Source organism: Castor canadensis, chromosome 8, assembly GCF_047511655.1.
Source record: "Castor canadensis chromosome 8, mCasCan1.hap1v2, whole genome shotgun sequence".
In the NCBI taxonomy this organism is placed as follows: domain Eukaryota; kingdom Metazoa; phylum Chordata; class Mammalia; order Rodentia; family Castoridae; genus Castor; species Castor canadensis.
In genome coordinates, this window is record NC_133393.1 from 48,825,671 (window position 1) to 48,851,233 (window position 25,563).

At 36.6% G+C, this 25,563-nt stretch overlaps 1 protein-coding gene across 12 annotated transcripts in view; it reads right to left on the reverse strand.

Moving 5' to 3' along the window:
- The window catches only part of Fars2 (phenylalanyl-tRNA synthetase 2, mitochondrial), a 509,857-nt gene that overhangs the window by 197,222 nt on the left and 287,072 nt on the right, over window positions 1-25,563 (reverse strand). For all 12 annotated transcript variants that reach the window (XR_012450765.1, XR_012450764.1, XM_074082961.1 and 9 more), the window contains exon 5: window positions 25,334-25,494. Coding sequence is in view for 10 of the 12 variants with exons in the window: in XM_074082961.1 (XP_073939062.1) it covers window positions 25,334-25,494 (161 nt within the window). In the remaining 2 variants the exon portion in view is untranslated. The remainder of the gene's footprint in view (window positions 1-25,333; window positions 25,495-25,563) is intronic.

Here is a 25,563-nt window from a genome sequence, read left to right on the forward strand (position 1 = left end):
GTTTTGTGAATCTTCAAGTAAGGCCAGCCACATTACCAAATTTAGTCATGAAATCTTCATAGAATATAGTATGGTGCAAAGGATGGGGTTAGGAACAAACAGAACAAAAACTTCCAGTTATAGGTTGAGAAATACAGATTTCCTGAAATGAATCAAATTATTTGCAAACCTTGCATTTCTGAAAGTAATATTTCATTGATAGAAATCTATCAGCTTATGATTCCACCTTTTCCTAACTTGAAATATCCTCAATTAAAATAAATCCTGTGTCTGAATAAATCCTATTAGTCTGAAACATTTCCATAATAGCAAGAAAGTAAAAAAAAAAACCATACACATATATATTTTGTTGTTTACTGTTATACATATCATTAATAGCATGTTCTCATTTTAAAGATGAACAAAATGAAGTCCAAAGAAGGTCAAATGAACTCACAAAGATCAAAGAGCTACCAAGTAAATGCTGGTACGTTAACTTACTCTCTTTCCACTAAAAGATATCCTTAAGTGTTGTCAGAGATTAATGTACCAATTAAGCGTTAATTAAGTAAATTTTAATATTAAAAGTATTTGTTTTTCCTATTATTATCTGAAGTTTTCCATGTGGGAATTCATAAAGTTACCAGTTAGCCACATTTTTAAAAGAATATCACTTCTCCATCATGGTGGTTTTCAGTGACATTATAACAAAGCTTCTAAACAATGTGGCTTAACCAACTTAGAATTGCTAGGATTTTAATATGTCAAAGAGCCAATCCTAAGTATCACTCATCATTTAAAGAAGAATTAATGCCATTCCTTCTCAAACTCTGCCAGAATAATCAAAGAGAAAAAAATCTACTTCCAAACTCATTTTTACAAGGCTAGAATAGCCCTCAAAACCAAAGACTGATAAGGACACTACCAAAAAGAAAATTACAGGTTAGTATTTCTGATGAACATTGACACAAAAATGCTAAACAAAATGCTAACAAAACAAATTCAGTAGCACATGAAAAAAACTCCTAGGCTGATTAAGTAGGATTTTTCCCCTTGGGAAGCAACAATGGTTCAAATTGATGAACATTCTGCATTAACAGAATGAAGGATAAAAATCATCTGGTCATCTCAAAAGATGCAGAAAAAGCATTTGACAAAATTAATCATCTCTTCAGGATAAAAGCGCTACAAATTAGGTATAGAAGGAAAATACATTAACATGTAATATACTTCAACACATATAAGCCACATATGCTTGCCATATATGACAAGTCCACCATACTCAATGGTGAAAAGCCAAGATCAGGGACAAGATCAGGAACAAGAGAGGAGCATCTTCTCTCACTTTCATTCTACAGAGTACTAGATGTCCTCACTAAAGCAATTAAGTAAGAAAAAAAGAAATAAAAGGCACCCAAATTGGAAAGAAAGAAGTTAAATTGTCTTTGTTTGCAGATGAGAGGATTTTCCTTTTAAAAAAAACCTATTCAAGCCAGTAAACAAATTCAGTAAAACAGGAGGATACAAAATCAATATGCAAAATCAGTTGTGTTTCTGTACACTAATAATGAATTATCAAAAAAGAAATCAGAAAAACATTCCTATCTACAACGCATAAATAGCAATAAAACATTCAAGACTAAAACTAATGAAGAAAGTGAAAGATCTGTACTCTGAAAACTATAAAACAATGATCAAACTAATTGAAGACACAAATAAACAGAAATTTATCCTGTTTACATGGAATAGAAACATTAATATTTTTAAAATGTTCATATTACCAAAAGTGATCTATAGTTAATAAAGTCCCCCATCAAAATTATAACACTTCGTAAATAAATAGAAAAAATACTAAAATTCATATGCAAATACAAAAGACTGCAAATACAAAACATTTTTTAAATAAAAGGAACAAAGCTAGAGTCATCACACTATATGATTTCAAATTACATTACAAGGCTACAGTAATCTAAAAAGTATGGTACTGGCATAGAAACAGAAACATAGATCAATGGAACAAAATAAAGAGCCCAGAAATAAGCCTGCATCTATGGTAAATTAATCTTTGACAAGAGTGCCAAGAATATAGGCAAAGTTTTCTTCAATTGAAATGACTGGACAGTCACATGTAAAAAAATGAACTTGAACACTTGTCTTATGCTATATAAAAATCAAGTGGAAATGGATTAAAGATTTAAATGTAAGATTTGAAATCATAAACTTCCTCTAAGAGAACACAGAAATAAAAAAATCTTACCTAAGGCTTAGCAATCATTTTTTTGTATAGGACACCAAAAGCACAAACAAAAGAACAGACAGTTGTAACTACATGAAATTTAAAAGCTTCTGAACAGTAAAGGAAAAATCAGCAAAACTGAAAGGCAATCGATAGCATAGGAGAAAATATTTGCAAACTACTGTTAAATCAAAACACTTAACATCAAGGAATCACAAAAATAAAAGGGGTTTTTGAGCCACTGCAGATGATAACCAAAGAAAAGAAAGGACCAGGTCCTGGGATGAGTTCCCACAAATACCAGCAGCAGCTGGAAGATGTCCACTAGACCACAGCTAAGAACTTTTTTTTATTTTTTTATTTTAACCATATCTTTATCTTTAACAAGAAAAGCAGGTGGCTATAGGTAAGAGGAGCAGAATAAGGGAAAGTAGACATATTTAGGACGGGAGGATAGTCTATAAAGAGAAGCACTTATTTCTTCTGGTTTGGTTAGGGTTAGAAGTCTAAAACGTTCATGCCTGGCACAGTGGCCATGGTGGTCATGATGGGGTTTAAAGTGAAGGTTCCAACATAAACAGTCCTTTTAGCAACTGTAAGTGATTAACTTATCTGTTCTTCACTTCATTCTCTGGTCTTTGTAATTTAGGAAATCTCAGAATTTTTCTTTTATCACCATATAGCTGATAAGGTGTTCATATGGAGAATACATAAGGAACTCATATAGCTCAACAGTAAAAAACCAAAATAACTCAATTAAAAATGGGCAAAGAAACTGAAACACTTTTCCGAGAAGGCAGATACATGACCAACAGGTATTTAAAAGGGTACTTAACATTAGTAATCATCAGGGAACTGAAAATTCAAGCCACGAGGTAGCACCTCACACCTATTACATAGATGTCATCAAGAGAAAAGTGTTGGAGAGGGTGTAGAGGAAAAGAAAACCTTGTTCACTCTTGGTAGGAGTGTAAACTGTTACAGTCATTACACAAAAGAGTATGGAGGGTCCTCCCAAAATTAGAAAGAGTAACATAACTCCTTGCCTTAATTTTATGCACCTTTTTAAAGGGATTCTTTTCCACAAACAATGAATCTCACCTTTAAGCATGTGTGCAAATTAGGATGTAGAAAGGTATCTTGATAATTATAGCATTATTCACAGTTGCCAAGTTATGGAAACAATTTGTCATCAATAGATGAATGGATAAAGAAATGTGTATATGTGTGTATACAATAAAATATTATCTAGTTACAAAAAGATGGAAATCCTGATATTTGTGATTAACATGGATGAACCTGAAGGACACTATGCTAAGAGAAACTAGCCACACCAAAAAAGACAAATAGTGCACATTCTCACCCATACGTGGAATCTAAAACAGTAGAACTTAGTAGAAAGATGGTTGTTGCGCATAAGTGTTGGGAGGGAGAAATAGTCATGATGTTGGTCAAAGAGTACAAACTTTCAGTTATAAGACACTAAGTTCTGGAAATCAAATGGATGATGATTATAATTAAAACACTGTTCTGCTTAATTGAAATGTGGTTAAAAAATAAGCAGATTCTTAGTATCACACACACAGAGACAAATGATAACTATGAGTGGTAGTGGATGTGTTAATTTGTAGTAATCATTACATGACACTTATGTATATGAAATCATCATATTCTATACCTTGAATACATACATTTTTATTTCAATGAAATATTTTAAATAAAAATTTAAAATAATATATATCAGAAATCTGGAAAGTTTTTATTTTTAGCCTACAAAGAGTAAATCTTTATTTGCCTCATGCAATTTTGTTTTCATTTTATATACAGTCATTCCTAAAAATCTCTAGCACTATGTTTTTGTATGATAAAGAACATGGGAAGAAGGATATTACAGTAATAAAAATAAAGCATTTTTCTTCTCTGTGCTGCTATTGTCATTCAGTTTCTGCATAACCTAATTCTTATTCTGATCAGAGAAGAAGGAATTGAAAATCAGGATTTTATTAACACCCCTGCTACCTCCCTACTCAGCCACATGCACAAACACAGCCCTCTGCTTTCTAATTATGCACCTCACACATGAGCTTCCCTGGATGTTTTCCATGCACATGATGTAAGTAGCTTTGTTTTCAGAGATTTATGTTGAAGACATCTTCATTAAGTGCTATTTCAGGGCAGATACATGCCTATGGAAGGTTAGGGAAAAAAAACCCAACAAGCTAATAAAATAGGCACCAAAGAAATATAGCAACGACAGAACCTAACATGGTCTTTTACCAAAGGATCCATTACACACACACACACACACACACACACACACACACACACAAAACTTGTGCAAACATGGGAGGGAAGGAAAAAGAAGGGAGAGAGGACTTATTTCAAAAAACACCCTTAAAGCCACTTTTAAAATACATGAAATTCCTATGCAGAGTAATCAACATGTGAAAAATGGATGACTGAGGTTTGCTTGTTTTCTTGTTTGTTTTCACGGTGGAGGACAGAGAGAAATGACCCAATTCCTTCAGAGAGTCTGGTGAATTCTGAATATTTGTTTTGCGGCTCAGATGAGTGGCTTATGAAAGTAAAAGGAAGAAGGAAAGTAGTATTCTGATCAGGGACTAGTATGGACAGGCTCTGCTCCAATAACTCACCTGCTCAGAAGGAACTCAGCCTGTAGGTCCTTCATCACCAGTTCAAGGCCACAAGGCAAGCGTGATTATGGGTGTGGGTGTGCGGTGAATGCATGTGTTAGGAAAGGTAAGGATTGGGGGTGAACTAGGGCTGTGGCTGTTCCTAACAGAAACAGATGCCTCCTGGAAAACTCCCTCTTTCATCTGTGAATTCCACTAGAATTGAATGAGAAAACATTCAGGCCTAAGGCAGCAGCAATAATTTTCTAGGAAGTGTAAAATGTCTCATGATTAAGGACACAAAAGGGAACTCTTCCAATCTAGGCTCCCCTAGTGGAATAGTAGTTTCCTTATCTGTGAAATAGGAATATTAATGCAACGGTTTCTATGCAGTTGAGTGTTAACAAAAAATACTTAGAATAGTGCCTGGAAGCAAGATATAAAGATCTGTAAACAAATAAACAACTCTAATTGTAAATATAGAGGGAGTGAGCTGGTTTCTGCTACTGAACAATTTGGTTTATTAATAATTTAAACTGCATTCATGTTTCTCTGGGACTTTTAAAGCTGTCATATAATAAAATCAATTGGAAGTAGAGTCATTTCTATTAATTTTATAGATAGGGAAACTGAGACACCAAGAGGGTATACTTAAGCATGCATGATTCTTCAACAAACACTGCTCACCTGGCTGCATACACAGCAGGTGCTCAATAAACAGTGGTGGCCTAAGAGCTATCTGTGAATGTAACCAAGACAGAAATGTTCTTTATTCTCACTTCATTCCTTTTTGCAGATGCTAAGGAAGAACAGTGATATATTTGGCATACGGAACTATTTTGTTTTCACAATTTTAAGCATGGGAACACTCATTCACTGGTGAGATGTTTGTGTAGAGTATTGCTGGTCTAAAGAATGAAATAGGGCTGAAATGAACCAGACACTGCAGCACAACTATTTCTTAAAGCCTTCTAGACCTTGGCTAAGCACTCATTTAATATATCTCAAAAGGCTCTACTCCAGTTTCAGTTAACCTTGCCTTAAAAATACTCAACTGTCAAAAACAAGTCAACAAAGTCCATCATGGATCTGCAAGGTTGAACTCTGTTATGGGTGCAATAACAACAGAAACTTCATTTTTGTGTTTTGGACTTTTAACAAATATGAAGGAATATTCTATTTTGCTGACAGACAGTATGCACAGAAACTTAGTTATCCAGCCGCAAGGGCTCAGCCACAAGTTGTCAGACTGAACCATATGAAAATGCTTATAAATCACTGTTTTTTGATCACACACAAGGCTATTTCCTGTGATTCTACCTGACGGTTGTACAAGTTTCTAAATTCTCCAAGTCTCAGTCCCCATGAGCAAAATGAGATTACTCGTAGTACTTTCTTTATGACATTATTGTAAAGATTACAGAAAATATATGAAAGATACTTAGCAGTTACTGTGAGTACAAAAGTGCTAAACAAAGGTTAGTTATGATTTATAGTAGTAATATTGGCATCTGGTTCTGAGACTGACTTGTAGTAGATCTGAGTGGGAAGTATCTCACCATGATGACTTTTAAAAGCATGTGGGAAAATAGCCTCACACCTTCAGGAAAAACCTCACCATGCCCAGATGTGCACAGGGCACCTTACCAAGCCCTTCTTCCATCTCTTTCCCTCTTCAGCATTAACAGCAGTTTCAACGAAGCAGCTGTCGACAGGTGGAAGCTCTCAGAGCTCAGAGCAAATAATAAGTATACCCAACACCTTGCACACACCTGGCTGAAAACTGTGTATGGGAGATGCCCAGAATTATGGCACCCTGTGGGAACATGTTCAGCAACACACTGGTAGCTTCAGCAGCAGTACTGACAAGCTAACCATGTGACTGATTTTGGCTTTTATCAAAAGGCAAAATAACCCATTTAAAGGCTTTCTGAAATCTACTTTCTGCCCACCATGGCCTCCCTTAATTTCTTCATGTGTGTACATTATATTTTTTGTTTTAAATTACCTTCTGTATTGCTAGTTAAAAGAGCACTAAATGTTCTGAAACTGCTACCTATGTACTGATTTCCTTTCCCCGACTGCTTGGGGTGCTCTTTAAGGCCAGAGCCATCCCTAGTGCTGGCATACACCAGGCTCTCAGTAAACAGGCTGAAGAGCAGATGCTGCAGGCCCAGCAGTGAAAATGGTGCCTGGCTCTTCTGTGCAGGCTAAAACCCTTACAGAAACTGTGGTCTTTTGGCTTTCTTTATTCTCTACCATGTGGCGTGAATTCCAAATCCTTGACTTAATTTTATGCACTTAGAGGGATAATTTTCCAGCACCAATGAATAGACAACTTTCCCAATGGTTCTGTTTATCCTTCATGCTAAACAAATGCAGTTTTTGGCAACCTGCACTTTTCACTAATTACACTTACCAACAGCTATATATATTTATAGCTACAGCTAAGAACAGAGTGAGAAGCCAGGATCCTATATGGAACAAGGCCACCTGTAACAGGGAAGTTAAGGAGAATGACTTTCCTAACCTTTATAACATGACTGATCTGTAGAAGAATAATTCACACCTTGTTAGCACATCTGGTTCCATCCCTGTTTACAAGGTGATTTCACAAGCAAGGTCTCAGAAACTTTCATGTTGTAAGTAGGAGGCATTATGCCCCTCACAGAGAAGCTGAGGCTTATGTGGCTGCAGAGTCACATGGTGGTCAGTGTTGCAGTCCACTTGGGTACCTTGGCTTTAGAGGGGTGAAGCTGTTAAAACGGGGATAATTTGTTTCTGTATGATTGTCGTTTTGCTTGACAAGGCTACGGTAAGGTAAAAGTACTTTTGAACCTCAGTTTCTTCAAATGAAAAACAAGGGTAACAATGCAGACAGCCAAATTGTCTTAAAATCCACATTTTCCTTCTATAGGCCTTTTGTTCTGACAAAGAAAACCCAGATGAAACTAAAGGCAGAAAAAGCAACAACAACAACAACAAAGGATAGGATGGGTACTGAATCCCAAATGGAGGATGATGTTTAAAAAAAAAGCCATTTTATCTTTGCGTAGAGTTTCAGGAATGAGGAAGTCTTACTTACAGCATCAATCAATGAGTGGCAATGTTGCCATGGTGATTACTTCTTTGTTTAAGAGATAATCAGAGAAATCAGTGATTCAACAGGATAAAAGGTGCTAGTTAACAGGCTGTCAGGTGCACACATTCCACATATTATGCAAAGTCTCTCTTAATGGACAAAAGAAAAATATCAGATTTGGGAAAATACAACTTGGTCTTTCTGCTAAACCTAGAGAATAGGCATTAAAATGTTACATAGCGGGGAAAGTCATTCTTGTGAAAAGAGCTGTCAAAAATGTTTTGACACATTTACTCTTACCTTTAAATTTATATAGTAACTTTTATGGTAGGGCAGGAAGAGATTTTATGTGCAAGCCCTTAATATACTCATTGAAGTATGGGTATTTATTTGGACCTAGACATTTATGGCAGTAAGAGTTAAGATTTATTTAACATTCTCTGTATGTTGGGCACTGTGCTAAGGATTTTAAGTGTAATTTAAACACCCTAATCCTCACAACAACCTTATCCTACATGTAGGAATTAATATTATTCTCATTTTACAGATGAGAATATGGGCCCCAAGAAATTTTAAAGCTAGTAAGACAGTAGAGCTGGGACCTGAATTTAGGTAATTTACTCCAGAGCTTATGCTCTACTACCATTTTTGGTTACTTATCTTTGTATTTCTCTTTTAAGTAACCTTTTTTCTTTTAAAACACAAAAGGCACTGAAGTCCCTAGGCTTCTTTGTGGCTATTTGCAGGTTGGGGTGCTGTGAAGGTAAGCTAGGTTGAACACAACCTCAGTGCAGCTCAGAGTTCCCTCCCAGGGTGGTCATTGGCTCAGACCCACTAAAAAACACCATTCCTGAGCTGCTGTGGATGTGTGAGGAAGCAGGGATCTGGGGCCCTGGCTGAGCACGTGTTATCTGAAACTGGCATCAAAAGGTGCTGAGCATCCATGTTTATTGCGGCACTATTCACAATAGCCAAGTTATGGAAACAGCCAAGATGTCCCACCACTGACGAATGGATTAAGAAAATGTGGTATCTATACACAATGGAATTTTATGCAGCCATGAAGAAGAACGAAATATTATCATTCGCTGGTAAATGGATGGAATTGGAGAACATCATTCTGAGTGAGGTTAGCCTGGCCCAAAAGACCAAAAATCGTATGTTCTCCCTCATATGTGGACATTAGATCAAGGGCAAACACAACAAGGGGATTGGACTATGAGCACATGATAAAAGCGAGAGCACACAAGGAAGGGGTGAGGATAGATAAGACACCTAAAAAACTAGCTAGCATTTGTTGCCCTTAATGCAGAGAAACTAAAGCAGATACCTTAAAGCAACTGAGGCCAATAGGAAAAGGGGAACAGGTACTAGAGAAAAGGTTAGATCAAAAAGAATTAACCTAAAAGGTAACACCCACGCACAGGAAATCAATGTGAGTCAATGCCCTGTATAGCTATCCTTATCTCAACCAGCAAAAACCCTTGTTCCTTCCTATTATTGCTTATACTCTCCCTACAACAAAATTAGAAATAAGGGCAAAATAGTTTCTGCTGGGTATTGGGGGGGGGAGAGGGAGGGGGCAGAGTGGGTGGTAAGGGAGGGGGTGGGGGCAAGGGGGAGAAATGAACCAAGCCTTGTATGCACATATGAATAAAAGCTATTTTGTTTTTTTTGATATAGCCTACTTTCTGGAACCAAAACTATAGGGTGCATGTGTTCTTGCACCCTATAGTTTAGGAAATAGTTAAAGGAAAAAGTGAATGCAATTAAATCCTTTAAAAATGATTGTGAAGAAAGAAATAAAAAGATAACATAAAATCATATCAAGTTCAACAAAATATTGAATTTGGGCTCATAATCTTCTTCTTTTCCTGTCCTAGTCATAGATTTGGGCTTTTTTTTTTGGAGGCACTGGAGCTTAAACTCAGGGCCTCATGCATGATAGACAGGTGCTCTACCACTTGAGCCACTCCACCAGTCCTGGGAAATGGTATTTAGAGACCAAGATACAAGCAAAGTTGCTTACTACTATTGTTGTTTCTAGGCCCTCAGAGTGCACAGAGGGTAAGAAGGGGAAAAACACCACACCACATCCCCCCTCCCCCCACACACACATTTATTTCCTTCCTTCCTTCGTTCCTTGCTTCCTCCCTCCCTCCACTTTCTTTCAGACAAGGTCTCAGACTCACCTTGAACATAAGATCCTCCTACCTAAGCCTCCTGATTGCTGGTAATACAGATGTATGTTACCATACTGATACTTTCTTTATCTAAAAAGTCATGAGTTTATATCGATACCTTTCATTCTAACCTAACAACCAGGATTTATTTATTCTTGTCTTTCTTTTTTCCATAATTCCCTTCTTAAACAGTAAGAAATATCACTCCCATTATTCTCAAAATATTTATGCCTTTGCTCAAGTTAGAATAAATAAAAGATGGTTTCAGAACATCACATATACCTTTGTTAAAAAGAAAGATCCTTATAACTAGAAAAATATATACACATACATGGATTATATATATAATCAGTATATATATAATATATATATAACCAGTATATATATAATCAGTTTTGGGGGAGTGGATAAAAATCTATATACAGTGAAATACACAATTCGTAAGTATCTATTTCAACTTAACTCTTGAAGGACGGTAGGACACAGCTGAGCACAGAGTAAAAGTCACAATAGACACTATGCGGAATCAATAAATTAATAAATACTTTGCTTCAAAAAAACACATCTTGTGTGTCATCAAGAAGTGGGCATAAGGGAAACAGAGGTGAGAAAGACTTGAATAAGAAGAGATATTTAGCTAACAAATAGAATGGATAAAATGCTAAGGAGTTCAAGATCCCTTCTTTTAAGTAACATGAGCTATCGTAAAGGTCAAAACAAGACAGGGTCATCATGCTTGGGGGAAATGGTAGGAAATGGAAAGAAGCAGGTTCAGGGGAACCAGTTAAGTGGTTATGACAGCAGGGTGGCTAGGTGTTCATAAGAATCACTGGGAGCATGTAAAGAAGCAGATTTCTGAATCCCATCCCCAAAGACTTGCAATGGGTAGATCTCAATGGATAGAGGAATACAGGAAAACATCCAAACTAGGAGTCAAAAGAGGAGGCATTCATGCCAGATGGCCTCAGATTTTTCCAGTGATAAGATGAGGTTGTTAAGGGTGGGAATGGAGAGGGGTGAAGAGGCTGAGGAACAACCTAGAACTCATATAGTAAGTTCCGTCTTACTATTTTTAAGTCATGCTCAACACAGAGCCAACAACTTCAACCAGGAAAAAGACTAATTTGGGGATTGACATAGGAGAGGCCTTACTAGGCTGGCAAAAATGAAAAAGGTGAAAGAGTTGAGGGTGCTAGTGGAGAAAAATGTAGGAGCAGTTGACCATGGGCTTGGTTTGGGCGTGTTGGAGCAGAAGGGAGGCTTGGAGAATACAGCAGAGGGGGCAAGAAAGCCAAAGAGGACTTGGTGGAAATGGCATGGAAGTTGGTACACATAGGAGGATGGAGGATTGTGGTGTGAGAATGGGCCTGTACCTAAAGAACGGTGCCTTGGCTGGTCCAGGTGTGACTGTGAAGCTAATTTGTAAAGTCAGTTAGAAATGCCTTTATTCTTGGTTTAGAGAAGGTCAAGTAACTGTGTCACTGGGCACTGTCCCCAGACTAGTGGGGAGAAAGACTCAGCCAGGGACTAGAGCCACTAGGTCACTTATGAGGTGATTAGGAGGCCACAGGTGAGAATGTGGAACGTGGGCAGGGGTGTTACCACCAGAGGGCTAGGAGGAAGAACACTATATCTGAAAATGCCAAATTGGAGAATATTAAGAAAAGGTCTCCCTATGCCTTCATTCCAGCTTCTGTATTTATTTTATTTATTTCTATTATTATACTTTAAATGCTGGGGATAGAATCCAGAGTTTTGCAAATGCTAGATAAGCATCTACCATGGAGTTATAGCCCATCCCATCTCAGCCCAAATTGTGTTGCTGGTGGAGAGAAGAATTCTTTTATTATTATTATTTATGTGGGCTAGGGATGAGCCTTGTGCATGCTGAGTATGTGCTCTACTACTCAGCTATACTACCAGTCCCTTTACTTTTTAACTGATATATAAAAGGATAAAAATTGTAAGTATTAATGGGGAAGGTACCATGTGATGTTTTCATACATTGTGTACTGTTAAAGAGGGTAGGATTCTCTATGTGCTCCAAGAGACATTCTTTTTTTTTTTTTTACACGAATCAACCATCTTTCCTGGTAAATTATCTATTATTATTTAATAGCTAAGTAAGCATCGAAATCATTTTGAAATGAAGGTATTACACCCATAAGTCACAAAGGAAACATGAATTAAGTCATACTAAAGTAAAACTGACATCTGCTTATATCCATGCAGGCCCACTGTGCATAGTTTTACTCATTTCTATAGGCTCTCTTCTGATTACAGTAAAAACTGATTAGTCAATAAATAACATTTGAGGCTCTACCTCATTTGTTCAGTGCCCAAGTTCAATTTACATACTAATGGTTGCATATTTGCCTTTAATAGATTCAGTATGTGAAAGTAAGTATAATAAATGAATAACCATTGAGCATAAAGTTGACATATCTTCATGAAAAATCTGAAAATAGGAATAGCCAGTGAATCTATTTATTGATTCTTTAGTAGGAAATAAAGCTAACCACAGGATGAGAAAGTAAATGAAAATTATTTCAGAGTTGCATAGCAATGGAAGTAGCTCAGTGCCTCTTTCTAAAGAAAGGGGTAGAAGCTGATGAGTACAGTTTACCTGTCAGACTGTGCCCCTGAGGCTTGGCACTGGAAATGCCTGTACAGCTTTGGCAATACTGCATGTGTTACCCCTGCTGCCATGGGTCTTTCTTTTTCCAGCTCAGACTCTGTTAAGTAACCAGATTCTTCCCAGAGGCACTTCTTGAAGCTGAATCAAGCTACTAACAAGAATGTGCTTTTTCATTTTGTCCTTTTTCTTTAAAAAGGTTAAACGGCACAATATGATTTCTGTGCAGCAGATGTGTAGTTAACAAGGTGCTAATTGGGAAACCGGGTGAGAAGGAAAAAAAAAAAACCCACACAAAACTAGAAATCTAAATGGTGGAAAGAGGGAAACTGAATTACCTTTAGAATATACAATCCTATGGCAATACAATGTTAAGAATGTTAATGTAAGTCCAGAAGAATGAAATAAAGAGAAAATGTTATAGCCTTTATCACTGCACCAGAATGCAAAGGGTATACATTAATATTCACAATTGTCAAAACTTTAAATAAATAATGCAGGTCAACTTGCAATATCATCCCTACCAAAACAAACACATTAGGAAAATCTTCCAAATGTGGACAGAATGTACTACAATATTTTATTCCTAAAAAATTTTATTATGTTGTTGCATTGGGGTACATTGTGACATTTGCAAAAGTGCTTATAATATATCTAAATTCTAATTGGTTTTTCTTCACTTTTCAGTTCTTGATCAAGGAAAAATCATTTTCTGTTTAACATACAGAAATATCTGGGAAAAGAGATCACTAAAAGCTCAGAGCAAGTGTGATTTTTAAAATCTTTTTTAATAATGTGAGATTGGTCTTCCATGGTAATTATCATTTTGGTAACCATCCTGAAGCAAGGCTCAAGGGCATGGAGCATCTTTAGAGGGCCACAGCTGCAGGTCCTGTGAGCTGAGCAGCCAGCCGGAGGGGGAGAAATGGATGCCTGTCATATAATGCCTCGTCTTCCCTACACCACTGTTCATGTGGTCTGGAGGAGGCCTTACTCTACTGTCTGGTCTTTGCATTCTGTTCTCCTTCTAGCAATTCCCCAGCACCAGTTGGTGCTATACTACCTGCTCCCCAATGTCACCACCACAGGCAGTGACATGCACACCTCCACACCTGCTCTGCCCTGGACCACTTTTTCACAGGGGCTCAACTCTGACTCATTCTCCACAAGAAACAACCCTGTTCAAAATCTCACTTCTGCCTTGGCCTGAGCAGTCACTGGGCCCAGTCTTATCTGCAGCCATATGCTCCATATGCTGTTGGAATGACAGATCTGTACCTATTTGTGCAGGGAAGCACAAATAGGAAGACTGCAGACCAGGTAGGCCCTCACTTATTTTTCAAACCCTATTTGAAAAATAACATAAAATGTGATACAGCATCTGCCTAGTAAGAATGAGGTCCTGGATTCAAACCCTAGTACCACACAAAAAAGAAAGAAAGTGGTAATTCTAGAGAAGGTGACTTATAAAGTTATTAGTCATCCTTTCTGATGCCATATTACCATCTCCTGTTGGTTCTTCTTGATCTTAAATCCAAAATCAGTTTGAGGCATTTCCATCACGTGGCATGACTTTTCCAGAAGGATAAGGGCCCAGAAACAGTCATGATTTCTTTTCCTAACCAAAATTGTCTTTGTTAAAAGCTGGCCAAAGTAATTTAAAACAAATGGCAGGAGTTAACACTAAAATCTGAAGTGGATGGTAGAGAAGACAAGGAAATCCCACTTGCTCTCATAGGATCACAGAAAATAAAATGGCCTATGCATTTACCAGAGAAAGAACAGTGACAAAGTGGTAGGTGAACAGCCTAGGGCAAATAGTTGGTAGCTAGCTAAATAGTTCCACAGGCCAAGGCTTCTAAATCCCAGATCAATTCTTTCCCACCACACAAAGATGACGTCAGGGGTAGATCTGACTGGTGTGTCACATGTGTGCATAAACGTACACCTAATTTTAAAAGCCAGACAGAATCAGTTGTTTCTCCTCGAGCTGCCTCTGAACCTCAGAAACCTTAACTTATAAGAGGTGGGTTGATTAGGTGAGGCTATTCTCAACAAATGACATATCTAGAAAGCAGAGATAATTTTAAAATGGAGCTTGAAAATCACAGAGGATAACAATTCCCTTGTAGCTAGTAATAGTCTAAATGCGGTATCTAAGAGTTCAACCCTGAGACTTGACAGATCTGTACTGCTAGTAATTTGTTTCTAGGAATACTATAGCAACATTTGAAAATGATTTCCTTAACAATTATGCAAAAACAATTTTAAAAACCCAAGTAATTCAATTAAAAATTGTGCCAAAGACTTATGCAGACATTTATCCAAAGATACACAAATGGCAGTAAGTACACACAAAGATGTTTAGCATCACTAATCATTAGCAAAATGCAATCATAATGACAGTTCACTTCACACTCACTAGGATGACTTACCAAAAAAGATAAAAAAGAAAAGAGATTTTGACAAGAATACTGGAACCCTCCATACTGTTTGGAAGAATGTAAAAAGGTTCAGACACTATGAAAAATGGAAAGGTAGTTCTGCACAAGAACTAAAACTTGAATTGCCACATAAACCAGCAATTCTACTTCCATAAATATAGCTAAAAGAATGGAAAATAGAGTTAAAAGAGATATTTGTATTTCACCACAACAAAATGACAAATGTATGAGGAGAGATGCTTATCCTAACTTGAACATTACACAATGTGTACATCAATAAACATTACATGGTGCTCCATAAATACGTGCAACTTTTATGTATTAATTATAAAAATAAAGAGGAGAGATTTCTGTACATGTCTACAACATTAGTATTCACAGTAATTACTGACAGACAAACAAAATGTGGTACATAACTACAATGGATTATTATTCAGCCTTACAAACAAGGGAAACTTTGATACATGTTACATCATGAGTAATCCTTGAGGAAATAATGCTAAGTGAAGCAAGTTAGCCACAAGTCATTTATATGGGGTATCCAGAGAATCAAATTCAGATCAGAAATCAGAATGGTGGTTTCTAGGAGCTGTGTGTGTTTGTGGTGGTGGTGGTAGAGCGGTCAGTTACATATTGGACACAAAGTTTCAGTTTTTAACTAACTAGAAATAAATTTTTTTAATGTCAGATTAATAAAAAGAATATTCTAAACAACTTTATACCAACACTTCTGAAAATTACATGAAATGGAAAATCTCTAGAAATATATAATTTATTAAACTAACACAAAATTAAACTGAAAAACTGAATAGCTTAAAAACTATTAAGAAATTTAATTTGTGATTAAAAACTTCCCATAAAGGAAACTCCAGCCCCAGATGATTTCACTGGCAAATTTGATCAAACACATAAGAAATCTCACCAACCTTCAAAATACTCTTCTAGCAGCTACAAAAAGGAACTACTTCTAAACTAATTTTCAGTATAGCATAATATTAACACCAAAACCTGAGAGGAATATAACAGACAGAAAATTATAGGCTAATTTATCCCTAAACACAGATTTAGGAATCCTAAACAAATATTAGCAAATCAAATCAACAACTATATAAAAAAGATAATATAGTATGACCAAATTAACACGTGTGTGCGCGCACGCACACGTGTGCACACACACACACACACACACACACACACACACACCCTTCAAGAATAGAAGACTGGTATAACATTCAAAAAACAAGTTCTGAATGTTATTACAATAACAAAATAAAATCAAAAAATCATGACAAAATCTCAAAACATATAGAAGGATTTGATAAATTTTAATAGTCATCAATGATACAAATTCTTAGCAAACTAGAAATAAACATTCCCAGTTAGATAAAATGCAACCTTACAGCAACCACTTGAAATAAATATTCATTTCAAGACTTTTGAGATGAGACATTTAATTAGGTTTTAATTTTACATAAGCATAGTTCATTTAGTTCAATCTCCTCAATTCAATTTACTAGACTAAGAATCAAAGAATCATTCATGGTAAATCCTTTTTTCAAAGGTAGTAAGCTAATAAATTCCCTTTTGAGTTTAGATCTATGACCCCTCTCCTGGAGTTCATCTTTTAACAATGAGGACAATGGGGTCAAGTTTCACTTTTACCATATAGATACTCAGTTATCCCTGTACCATGTGCTCAAAGATGATGTTTCCTCTGACCATTGCTAGCAGTGTCAGTGTTGACACAAATCTAGCATAATGTGGACAGGTGTGCTTCTTGGTTCCTCATTGCACTTTAAGGGCCTATGTGTTTATCTTTGCATGAGTTCCACATCTTCACAATTCTTGTAGATTTTTAAAAAGGCTTAACATCAGATTAGGCAAATCCTTCAACTTGGTTACTTAGTGATGACTGGCTCTCTGCATTTACAAAGTTTAGAATCTGCTTATCAAATTTCTACCTAAACCTCTTAGGGTTTCTCCTTTTTAACTACATTGGCCAAGTGATTTGAAATTTGAAGCAATACTACAAATTGGTTTTGTACACATGTAAACAGTGCAGAAACATGAGAATGTAAAACACTGAATCAAATGGAAGTGAGTGGAAATCTCTAGGAAGGAGAGCATGGAGGGGAACTGGATTGTACCAGGGAGGCAGAAGTGTTACAACTGTACTTCTAATATTTTTTACTCTTTAAAAAAATCCATGGCACAAATCTAAGGATTTCACAGAGATAGATAGCAAGATGGTGGGATCACAGTTCCACCTTGTTATAAGCAAAAAAACCCAGAAACTCCTGTTTAAGATATTTCATCATTTTAGAAAAGAGTGAAAAGATTATAAAACTGCTTCTCAACCAGCAGTTAACCTGAAGTTCAAACACCTACAGATGGACTCCTGCAAGGGTTACCTCTTTATAATTCCTTATTCTTGGAAGCGAATTGTATCTTACAATTATAATTTATACATCACAGAGGGAAGTCCTCAAGAAAATAAATTCTTCCCTCATACTGAAAGAAAACATTTGATTCATTACGTAGCCAAGTGATAGAAATAATTAAGCTATCCACTATTTGAATTACTGCTTTCTTTAACCACATTCTTCATTTTCAAGACCACAAGATTACATATAACAATGACAACATAAATGTACAGTTTGAAAAGCTGTGCCACATTGTAGCCACAGAGTAATTCTCATTTTTCTGTCAAAACATGGATTACCTTTAAGTTCTACCACTTCAGATGAATGAACCCAAAATGCTCCTGCCATCCTCTAAGTACAGGGGCAGAACATCCCCTATTTGAAACAGTGAAGAGACGTATTTGTTCATTTGTGTAGGAAAAGGTAGACACTTCACAAATATACTTACCTTTCTTGAATAATTATTCTTAGTAAGGTAAATCACTTTAGGAGCCTGCTGTTCCTGCTGCCAATTTTAATGAATGTGAGCCAAAAAATGTGCAGGGTTCTAGAGCCATAGCATCACTGAAAGTTGCTACTATTGTTCTTCTTACTTATGCCATTTTTTATTGTGTCTTCTTTTGGTTGAAGCTGAAAGCATCCCCACTATGCAATTCCATTCTGTGTAATTCCTTCTCATAGTCACACCTAAGGAAAAAACACTGACCTGCCCATTGACACCTAAGTGGCATGTTAATTATTTATTTCTGTAAGTTCCTGCCTATTCTGATAATCTCATTCTAAAACTCCTTTACATTTTTATGATCCATCAATTATTAGTATACAGTTTAGATGATTCTGTATGACATGGAAATATCTCTCTTATTTCAACAATAGAAATACCCAAATTTCAAACTTGATAGATAATTCTTAAAATATATTGTCCATGATTTGTCAGTTTTATAGATGTTGGCAAGATTTAAGGTTTAACATGTTGTCTATCAACAGGAAGTTCTTGTATATTTCTATTAGGTTAAAAACCAGGAAACTATACACTAGGGTATCACATATGTGTACAAAGAAGTCACAAAAACCACATCATTGCAAATCTTCACTACAAGAAAACTGTGCAAGATGATGCTGAGGATTCTTTTTTAAAAAGTAGTTTAATAAAAAAATTGTGGTTGCAATTTTCTGAATATGTAAATTATAATGAGATCTCCTATTTTGACAAAAATCAAAAGCAGTCATAAATCCACAGGCTTCTAACATGTTTAGAGCTATAACATATTATATCTCTAATATAAACATGGAGCTTCATCTCATAGGATACATAGACTATAGACCAATTAAAAATGCTACTGTCGTACTGCTCGAGTTATAGAACACCAGTGCTGGAAAAACAAACTAAAGATAGAATCACAAGGACTGAGGCTGCTACTCGCAAAACAGTCTGTTCTGTAGTAGTTGTGGTGGTGATGACCACAGTGATAATGTGAATGGTTCTGGTGAAGATGAGAATAAGAGTTAACATGGATTAAAGACAATATGATAGGCTCTGTTGTAAATGGCTTATATACAAGCACTATAACCATTCCCAGTACAAATGAGTGTATTTTCTTATTACTGCATCTGTCCTCACTAATAAGCCAAGGATGCTTATTGAACACATAAAAGGTCCTATAGGTGGATCAACTTGCCATTTCTTTCTCTATCTCTTTCTATCAGTTTCTTCTAGGATAAGCACCTCTTTTTCAGCAAAAGAAAATATTTAATATACTTTAAATTTTAGTGAGATGAAAAAATGCACACAGAAAAAGTAAAAAACAATTGAGATCCATTAATTTCATTGCAGCACAATGAAGCTCATAGGATTCTCACAGCTGGATCTACATGGGAATAGAATGAAGAAACACTGCAAAATTCTGCATTAAGTCTCTATCAGATACCATTTATGATAATGACAGCAAAACAAGATCTAGGAGCTATTCCAAGCCAAGGAGGTTAGCAAGTAATCAGGCTCAAACTCTAATACAATTCTGGAGAGACATGGGAGGATTTGGAGAATTAACAAGTAAAAAAGGGTTAAAGAAAGGAAGAAGGAATTTTTGGCCTCCACATTCATTGGTCAGTATCATTGAAAATCTACAATCACCTATATTTACCTTCACCATTGTTTCATATTATTTTATAAATAATGATAAATATGTATATATATTATTTTATAAATAATGATAAATCTGTCTCCTGCTCTAAATTAGAAACAACTTGAAGTTAAGAGCTGTTAATTTCACCTGACTGACTCCAGCTTCTAACATAGCACCTTAGTGAAGGCAATAATAGTTATTGATTCAATAGTAGGAGCTCTCTTGGGTCAACTTGAGTAAAACCTTGGTTCTGACACTAGTAGAGTTAAGATTACTTTCCTTGGTGGTACCAAACCTCAGTTTAATCATCTATAAAATGGATGTATAATACCCAATCCATCCATTGTTATGCATAAAAGCTATAATAATAGGCAAACTATTTAGTTCAGTGTCTTGCAGGTAACATTTAACAAATGGTAAGTATTTCAAGCTCTCAATAAACTAATGTACAGATGAATAGCAAATTGAATTGTGACTGCCAGGAGGCATAAATAAATAAGGGAAAAGAGCCAACCCTAGCCTTCATTAGCTCCCGGTCCTCACACAATACAGTACTCAGTACTGATGCTTGCTGCCAAAGGAAGGGCTCAGATAAAATCTGATACACTTTTCCCTGGGCATCTAGGCATGACTGACCTCAGACATGAGTTGGCAGGAGAAATGTGTAGTTGCTGTCCTGTTAATACCTACCAAACTTTGCCCTTTCAACTTTCTGTTTCATCATTGCTAGTGTATTTTATTGATTTAAATAATAACACCTTCCTTTCGCATATTGCTTATAAGTGCACTGACTTAAGTATAAGTTTTCAAAAGCTTTTAAACTGTATGAGTCCCCTCATCCCTGTATCTCATTCTGGCAGATACAAATAGGAAGGAAGGAAAGGAGGAAGGGAGTCAGGGAAAGAAGGGAGGTGGGAATCTAGGTAGTTCATCAAAAATTTAAAAATTGTAAAAGTATTGCAAACTCTGTTTGGAATTCAAGGTAACAAAATTTAGGGCAAGAAAAGATTTTCAAGATGAAATGTAAAAGGAATCATAAATTACAGATCTACTTTCAGAACAGTTAATTCTAAACTTAAAATGGGAGTACACCAGAGGAGGAAGTGAATTTTGTCACCTGGGCAGAAGATCTGACCTCATTTTGAGGCTCTCACAAGCTTACTAATTTTGTTCATCATTATTTCAATTTAAAGTGTGATTTGTGGACCAGCAACACTTGAAAGTTTGTTAGAAATGCAGAATCTCAGGTCCCAGCCCCGACATACTAAATTAGAGCCACTAACATGTAGCTTATTGCTAATAAATTCATAACGTAGGGGATTTAAACTCAATATTTTATTTTATCTTTCTGTAAGTCATATAGTAATTATTGGATTATTAGAAAAATTTAAATCCTTTGGCTCTAAATAATCTGCCTATGAGTTTTAAGTCAGGATATAGTTTAGGAAATGGCTCTTTGTATTTTGGCAGCACTGAGGACTGAACTCCAGGGCCTTGCCTTGCTTAGCAAGCATTCTACCTCTTAAGTCACCCCTACACCCTCAGTCCTTTTGCTTTTAGTTTGCTTTACAGAGACGGTCTCAAGCTTTTGCAAGGCTGGCCTTGGACCACAATCCTACCTCTACCTCCTTAGTAGATGGAATTACAGACATGTGCAACACTTATGGCTTGTTTTTAAGACTGGGTCTCTCTAACTTTGTGTACTGGCTGGCCTCAATCTGAGATCCTCCTATTTCTGCCTTCTGAGTAGCTGAACAGCTCTTTGAAGTGCTGCGTGAGCAAATGCTGCTACTGAGATTACTACTTGGCTAGTTACCTCATCTGTAAAATGAGGAGAATAATTATAATTCAACTCAGAGTTGATATGATTGAGACATGTAAAGCCTTCAGAACAATGTCTGTCATGGAGTAAGTCCAAAAGGTTTGCATGCATCACCCACTCGTTTTCAACCACTCTTGTTGGAGTAACAAATACTGAGACAGTTTCCAAGATGAGGAATAATATAGTCCATGGTCACAGAACAGAGCCTGGAAGACACCTCAAGAAAGAGAAGAGAAACTGGCAATACTGATGAATTATTGGTGAGCTACTATGGACAGAAATGTAATAAATGAAGTTCACCCAGAGAGAACACAGCATGGGAAACTGAAGTGGTAGACAATAAACTCTCCTACAGTGCAAGAGGACACTCGTAATGATAAAACAATGTTACTGCTTATGCACTCATCTCAAGCATGATCCAGGTGGCATAAGAAAGCCTTCAGAGGCAATGTCCTTGACTAAAAATATGTAAAATGATAACCAAAAATTAAAATCACATAATACCATGAAGTTCCTACACACTGGATCTAAACAATGGCTTTCAAGATATTTAGCAACAGAGATGCCTAGATGAGGACTCAGGGTACTCTAAATGAGAGATGGCTCACAGCCCTGAGAAGACTGCCCTCCCAGATGGAGGGATGGATTTACAAGACCATGAAGACTACAGAGGACACTAACCCAGACGCCAAGAGAACCTGAAGCATAATGCTTAATGTTGAAGGGCCTGATGGAGATGAAGGAAGAGGAATCTCTGCCTCCACACAATAGGATTCCCAAAAGATACCCAGAGTTTACTGGCCACAGTAGCCACAAGCTTGCAGCTGGTAGCAAGATTTTGTTTCCATGTCTCCTATCTCTCTCTTGGGGCAACAGTCTTGACTAGGATTTCAGGACATCTGCATTAAGTGACATGAGTCTCTTAGTCCCCTCTTACTGTACCTATAGCCAAGTAGCTTGCTGTGATAAAACTGAGCATAAAAAGGAAGAAGTAACAGGTGAAATAATACTCCCCAAGATGTCCTTATCCTTGGAACCTGTGAATAGGTTACCTTACACTCAAAAAAGTCTTCAGAGAAGACATTAGAAAAGGGTCTTCAGGTGGGAAGATTATCCTGAACTCTCTTGCTGGGCTCTACATAATCACAAGAGTCCTTGTAAGGGAAAGGCAAACATTCTGACAGGTGATGATATCCCAGCGGGAAGTAGAAGGCAAAAAAGGCCATGTGATGTGTAGTCATGAGCCAAGGGATGGGAGCAGCCTCTAGAGCCTGCAAAGGCAAGAAAACAGCCTCCCCTGGAGCCACCAGAAGGAACCAGTCCTGCAGACACTGGCACGTTAGGCTGGTCCCACTGATTTTGGTAAGGTACTAAATCTATGTTGTTTTAAGTCATTGGGCTTAATTTCTCACAGCAGGAAGAGAAAGCTAATACATATTTTGATATCTGGAAGTAAGGTACTGTTTGTAACAAATAACTAAAAATGTGGAAGTGGTTGGTATTGGTCAATGGTTAGAGAATTTTAAGCACCATGACATAAAAAGGCTAGTTTGCCTTGAACACATCGTTGTAGAAATGTAGATGTTAAGGAGGAAGTGAGGAGCATGACAGAGAAAATCTATACAGTCTGAGAATATCTAACTCATTAAAAACGTGGTGATTATACAAATATGAATACCAAAAGCCCTGCTTATGGGGTCTTTGAAAGAGAGGAGGACCATGTTAATGGAAACTGGAGGAAAGGGATCATTGTTACATGGAGTAGATTTGTTGGAAAAGAGACTAGATGACAATTTTCCAAGTGTTCGAAAGACATTAACCTATTGTGAATAGAAACAGCCAAGATGCCCCACCACTGACGAATGGATTAAGAAAATGTGGTATCTATACACAATGGAATTTTATGCAGCCATGAAGAAGAATGAAATGTTATCATTCACTGGTAAATGGATGGAATTGGAGAACATCATTCTGAGTGAGGTTAGCCTGGCCCAAAAGACCAAAAATCGTATGTTCTCCCTCATATGTGGACATTAGATCAAGGGCAAACACAACAATGGGATTGGACTATGAGCACATAATAAAAGCGAGAGCACACAAGGGAGGGGTGAGGATAGGTAAGACACCTAAAAAGTTAGCTAGCATTTGTTGCCCTTAACGCAGAGAAACTAAAGCAGATACCTTAAAAGCAACTGAGGCCAATAGGAAAAGGGGAACAGGAACTAGAGAAAAGGTTAGATCAAAAAGAATTAACCTAGAAGGTAACACACACGCACAGGAAATCAATGTGAGTCAATGCCCTGTATAGTTATCCTTATCTCAACCAGCAAAACCCCTTGTTCCTTCCTATTATTGCTTATACTCTCTCTACAACAAAATTAGAAATAGGGGCAAAATAGTTTCTGCTGGGTATTGAGGGGGTGGGGGGTAGAGGGAGGGGGTGGAGTGGGTGGTAAGGGAGGGGGTGGGGGCAGGGAGGAGAAATGACCCAAGCCTTGTATGCACATATGAATAATAAAAGGGGGAAAAAAAAAGGACATTAACCTAACACAGTGAACTCCCAAGCAAGATAACAGAAGGAAATCACACAAAGGCCAAACTGCTGAAAACCAGAGTAAAAAGAGAAATGCAATGAAATAACATGTTTAAAGAGATGAAGGGAAGTGAAAAAAAAAAAGCATGTGGCAAACTAGACACCTACACCCATGGAAAATATTCCCCCCAAATACAAGTGAAACAGAGGCATTTCCACACAAATCAAAGCTGAGAAAACTGATCCTTAATTGTAAGAGGAAGTTCTTCAGACCAAAGGGAAATGACCACAGAGAAAACTAAGATCTACAGAAAAGGACAATGATCAGTGGGTAAATATCAAAGGAAATTATAGCAACAGAGTTTAATTTTCTTTCAAAGATAATTGAATTTTTGAAGCACATACTGCAATATTATGGGATTATAATATATATGAAAATAATCTAACAATAATAAAAATAGAAGCCAACAGAATTATACTATTACAAAGTTGTTAAATATTACATGAAGTTGTATAATATTTATCTGTGGTGAAGTGTGATGAATCAATTATACATATAACAATCTAGGGTAACTATTTAAAATCATATATAGTGGTGAAATCAAATACCAACAGAGAAAAAAAAATGGAAGCCTTAAACAAAAACAATAAACTTCACTTCCCAAGCAAAGGAATAAAGAAATAAAGAATAGATGGGAATATTGGAGAAGAAACACAAAGATGAGAGACTCAATGCCAATCAGATAAGTAATTATGTTAAATGTAAGTGTATTCAGCACTCCAACTAGAAGACAGAGACTTTAAATTTGGGCTAAAAAATAGCCCCAACTTTATATTGTTCATAAAAGACAGACTCTTACATAGAAAGACATAAAATGAAAGTAAAGTGATAAAAAGATATACACTGCAAACAGTACTCATAAACCAGAGTGTCTATTTTAGTATCAGAAAAGGTAAACTTTAAAAAAGTACCGTCAGTGATAAAGATGGGTATTACACTATGACAAAATGGTCATTAATAAAGCCCAAAGTTAGTTCTGTGCTTAGACTAAGAAGACTGACAAATCTTTATTGTGTATATAATTTCCAATGGTTTATGAACCCTCTGAGTGTTTATGGACCCCTATTTTAAACCATTATTTTAAAACCCAACAGTTTCCTTTCTAAGTACATGATCCTTTCAATCCTTGATGACCATTTTTATTGTTAATTACTTAGTTTTTGTAGGTCATCTTACCTGAAACTTCACCTTCTGATTAATGTCTGAAACACAGAACTGCTTCAGGAAGCGCTCATCTTCACTCCAGAAGAGACGGATATCGGGAATGTCGTAGAGGATCATGGCCAGTCTTTCTAAGCCTAGGCCAAAAGCCCAGCCGATTTGATCTTGAGCACCAGCTACAATTAGAAAATCAAATACAACAAGCATTTATGAAAGCACAAAGACAGATGTACAACACTCCCTTA